The sequence below is a fragment of the Mastomys coucha genome, unplaced genomic scaffold (genome assembly GCF_008632895.1).
Source record: "Mastomys coucha isolate ucsf_1 unplaced genomic scaffold, UCSF_Mcou_1 pScaffold20, whole genome shotgun sequence".
NCBI classification, from domain to species: Eukaryota; Metazoa; Chordata; class Mammalia; order Rodentia; family Muridae; genus Mastomys; species Mastomys coucha.
The window spans coordinates 122,868,925-122,873,807 of record NW_022196903.1 but is presented as its reverse complement, the minus strand read 5'-3'; the positions used below and the strand labels follow the sequence as shown (position 1 = coordinate 122,873,807).

The following is a 4,883-nucleotide window of genomic DNA, read 5'->3' as shown; positions in this document are numbered from 1 at the left end:
CCTCCACTTGAATGACCAAGTGTCTCTCCATGTAAGCATGCTTGTAAGAGATTATAGGAGAGTCCTCCGCTTGAATGACCAAGTGTCTCTCCGCACTCCTTGCTGTTAAGAAACATAGCTTTTATTTTCATGTACATATCTTAATTAAATGTGGCATGATTATTTTTAATTTTTTCAAACTTATAGATGACAGGGTTATTATTATAATATGTTTGCTGTTAAGTATACCAATTATGACTTTATAATTCAACAACACACTTTAGAATCCTCCACTCAAAAATACAAAGTTTGTTTCTTTTTTTCTAATTTTTTTTACACTCCAGATTTCCTCCCCCTCCCACCTGTGCACTAATTTCAAAACTTTATTTGTTGTTGTTAATGTGGAACAAATAATGTTTTGAAAGTGTCTTCCCCACCATGGGTTGTACGATGAAGGTGTTGAAATGTAGGCTTTCATTGAACTAATTTTTTCCCAAGTTTTTTCCCATCTATTTATATTTTACCAACTGCAAATGTATTCTGTATTATTTTAATTAAACTTGTATGTCCATTTCAAACTAAGAAACTAAAATTTGTTATGATAATTTTAGATTTCAAATTTCTTAAGAATGAGTTTAACTCTCCAGATCCTGAACTGAAGAAGCAGACCCACTCCTCCCTGATGAGAACCCAGAAAGGTACACACACTCTGCTTCTGATGTTTATGCACATTCTACTTTGTGTCTAATGTAAGCCATGCAAAAGTTGTATTACTAGGAAGAGAATAATGTAGAAATACTAACACTACATTCTCATGCATATTAAAGGATAGTAATCATTTCATTGAGCCATAAGAATAATCATATAAAGTAACCAGACAACAATCTTAATAATGCGCTTAAGTTTTCTACTGGCAAACTATGAATTCAGTCCTTTAGGATAAAGGTAAAATCAGTGATTATATAGAAATCTGTAGAGAGAAAATTTGTTTCGTGTTTATGTGTGTTGTGTGGACACAAACTATGGAGCAGAGGTTGACTCTGAGTGTATTTGAGTGTGCATTTTTTTCTATGTACAAGCATATGGGGTACATAGGAATATTTTGTACATTGATGTTCAAAAATTTGCAAACATAAACTAATTTTGATTATTAAGTTCATGTTGATTCTAGATATAAACCACAATCTATCTTCAGTACAGTCTTGTACTCACTGTCCAAAGGAGTGGATATCATATTCCCACAGTTGTTATTACATTGGTGTGGAGAAAAAATCTTGGAATGATAGTTTGATGTCCTGCATTTCCAAAAACTGTAGTCTGCTTCACTTAGATAGTGAAGAGGAGCAGGTAAGAGCCGACATGTGTCAATCATTGCTTCTTGTCAATGTGATATTCGTAGAGCCTATTCATGTTCTTTTGATTTCTGTAAACAGGCTTTCTCTGTGTAGCATTTTCTGTCCTGGAACTCATTTTATAGACTAGAGATCTGCCTGCCTCTTCCTCCTGAACAGTGCGATTAAAGGCGTGTGCCACCATCAGCCTGCTCAATCCTAGAACAGTGCCATTAAAGGCGTGTGCCACCATCAGCCTGCTCGATCCTAGAACAGTGCGATTAAAGGCGTGTGCCACCATCAGCCTGCTCGATCCTATTCTTTCTTATACATGCCTTATTTATTTACAACACTGCATAATACTTTGTTGTTTTATTGTATAATGTTTTATTTGTATTTGTGAACTAGTATCAGATATTTATTTCCAGTTTTTGATTTTATGAAACCCATTTTTGTACAAGTGCTTTTAGTCCGAAATAAACTTTGCCATTTAGTTTTACTGTAAATGAAAAAAATCTACATAAGTACTGATGGTTCAGAGTGATAGGCAGAGGTAATTATAGTCAGGTCACTAGACAGATGTATCCATTTCCTCCATGACCCTCCTCTATGTGTTCCCTCATCAGGCCTTTCTGCCCAAAACAATTTTCCTGACGTTTGCTTTCATAAATTATCTTTGCCATAGAGCTGTATGGGAGTAGAATCAGCCTAGTGCGTTTTCACCTTGCTACCTTTGCCTTTCTGATGGTGTTTGGAGCAGCTCATCCACATTATTGCCCTGATAACTGCAGCTTGCTATCACCTCTGTATTATGTTAGTATTCCATTCTGAAACTCATTTTCCTGTGCGGCAGTGGTATGAGCCGGACTCTTCGGCACAGAGCTTTTCTATACATATTTATATGTACCAAAGCCCTACCCTGGTAGTGAGAAAAGCATCCACTTTCTCGGTTAACCATGTTTACCATTTCTTGTAAGATGTCACACTGGCTCAGAATGGATGGCAGATCCCACAGTCTAGCACTTTCAGTCTTATCCATGGTTTCTGGTAAGACTCCCTTCCACGCAGAAAGTATGAATTTATAAGACTCTACCCGCTGTAGAGTGGGTGCTTGAGGACTCCACGTAAGGTCATTTTCTTCTGTGATGTGAGGGACAGGAGATGCCTGCCTCTCTACCATCCTTCATCTTCAGGTGTCAAGCTCTTTTAACTTTTTATTTATGGACTTCCCAGTTCATTGCTTGTGTTTTTCATGACTATTTTCAAAGCTTATTCTTGTTTTATCACAGAAACCAAGAGAAACATTAATACCATTGCATATTAATGCATCAGAACACTCTCAGACAACAGCAAGGGCTTACCAACAGAATAATACAGTCCCCAGAAAACAAATTTTCATACACTACATCACTCAAGAACTACCTATTAATTTTCTTCTAAAACCAAACTCTATGGAATAGTAGGAAAATAGGTTGATTTGGGCACAGCATCCAGAGAATTTCATATCTAGTATCTGGAATTTTATTTAAATCCTTGCTATGTGTGTATTGTTAACATGAATAACTATTAAATTACAAAAATTAGTAATGATATTTCCCACAATAGAAGAATAAAGCTTCTAACCATAAGCATTTAAAAGTTAATTCTAAATCAAAATTGCACACATATATGAACGTTTTGGCAATGTAAGAAGTGTTCTCACTTTAATAAATTGATTTATATTAAATAATAACCACACTAACACATTTTTTTAAAATAATAAAAAGCCCTCATGCTGTTAAAAAAAAAATCCCTTGCTTCTCTGGTAGGCCTTTTTGCAATCCCTTTCACTGGTCTCTTGGACTGTATTCTTTCGGAAGAGCAGAGGTCAGCCCTGGGTCTGGAAAAATGACTCAACCTTCAAACCAAAGTAAGTTTTCATGAATGATACAATAGACAAGAAAAAAATACAAAGAAAGACTTACAAGAATGTTGTCAACAAATGAAGCTGAATTATAGACAGACAGAATGATGCTGACTTTCATGACCTGCTCAAGTGACTCTGAAGAATGGCTTTCTTTCATAGCAAATACCTCTTCCCACACTATTAGTGAAGATGGCATTGCCAATTTTCATGACTTCATAAGACTCTCCTTTTGCACATGACTTCATAAGACTCTTCTTTTGCAATGACTTATAGGATTCACTCGTTTGATAGACTAGCTGAACATATACATACATATATAAGTGAATTTTGTATTTGCACTATTGTAGGATAGCAGAGATTCTCCATGATGAATATAACTGTATCATGATGTCAGCTTCTGGTCTCACAGCAGACAACTGTACAACTTTACATACATATCTTTGTAAGTGTAAATTCGCCAACTGAAACACCTGCATTTGAAGTCTGCCAGGTAATGTTACAATTCATAACCTGAAAATAGAGTTGTGATTGTGTAAACATTTAGTGGATTATGTTATTTGTTCTAAATAACACATTTCTTTCAAAAGCAATCATTGGAGTACAGTAAGCACACAAAAAGTAGCAAATATTATTTTTGTATCAGTATTTTTTGCTCAAGATATTCTTTATAATATTAATTTGAATAGATTTTATATATGTATATGTATAGATATACATATATATATGTATATGAAGACACTTTGTGCAGAAGCACTGACATTTAAATGCACTGTTGTAAGACTGTAAAAGTGTTTTGTAGAATTGCCTGTTGCGTATTGCAAATTCAGCTTCTTTATTTATTTTGGTCACTCATTTGTTATCTACATTTTCATATGTGTGTGTTTGTATATACATACAAATGTGTTTTCAGACCCTTTTGTCTCATAGATATATTTAAATGTTTTTAATATAATTTCAATATCTAAAGAGGGTAAAAGTTATAAAGAAAAGGTTGTATTAATATAGACATCAGATATTTGCAGCTTTTTAATACCTTGTTGGCTCCCTCTCCCCTGCCTCAGTTGGGGCAAAGCTGACAGCCTGAGATTGGAAGCAGACACCTGCTGGGCGTAAACAATGGCCCACTACAGTGCAGTTTCACCTTTGAGGATTTCGGAGAAAGCTACACCAGGTTGCTGACAGGCCTACTGCCTGAGGACATGCTGAATGTAAACAAACCTGACTACCTGAGAACTGAGCTTGGGAGATCTTGGCAACTTCACGTCTGGGACTGTATTTACATTATGTATATATTTTATTTCTGGAGTTTTCAGTTTCATTTCGTACCTGCCTATGTAAGCTCAAAATGCCCCTAAGTAAATGGATGCTTTGATACATTACTTGGCGTCCGTGTCTGTTTGTTCTCCCGACCCGTTTCATAGGTCCTGTCTGACCTCCAGTCTGAAGAGACCCACAGACCCGAGTGGGACTGCGGGACGGTTTCACTCAATACCTTTTCAAGGACCTTGAATCATCTTCATGTGTCTGTTTTTTCATTTCATTTTTTTAAACTCTCACATGTCGTTGACTTATGTCCTTTTGGTTTTGTGTGTGTGTGTGTGTGTGTGTGTGTCTGTGGCCATGTACACTCATATGAGTGCACGCACATGCCATGGAGCATGCGCAGA

The 4,883-nt window shown here is 36.1% G+C and overlaps 1 protein-coding gene across 1 annotated transcript in view; it reads left to right on the top strand.

Moving 5' to 3' along the window:
- Window positions 1–4,541, top strand: part of LOC116100012 — a 24,009-nt gene extending 19,468 nt beyond the window's left edge. Inside the window, exons 11-15 of the mRNA XM_031384070.1 lie at window positions 591–677; window positions 1,151–1,326; window positions 3,119–3,219; window positions 3,564–3,706; window positions 4,278–4,541. Coding sequence (XP_031239930.1) covers window positions 591–677; window positions 1,151–1,326; window positions 3,119–3,219; window positions 3,564–3,681 — 482 coding nt within the window. The 3' untranslated portion in view covers window positions 3,682–3,706; window positions 4,278–4,541. The remainder of the gene's footprint in view (window positions 1–590; window positions 678–1,150; window positions 1,327–3,118; window positions 3,220–3,563; window positions 3,707–4,277) is intronic.
- The last annotated feature ends 342 nt before the right edge of the window (window positions 4,542–4,883 follow it).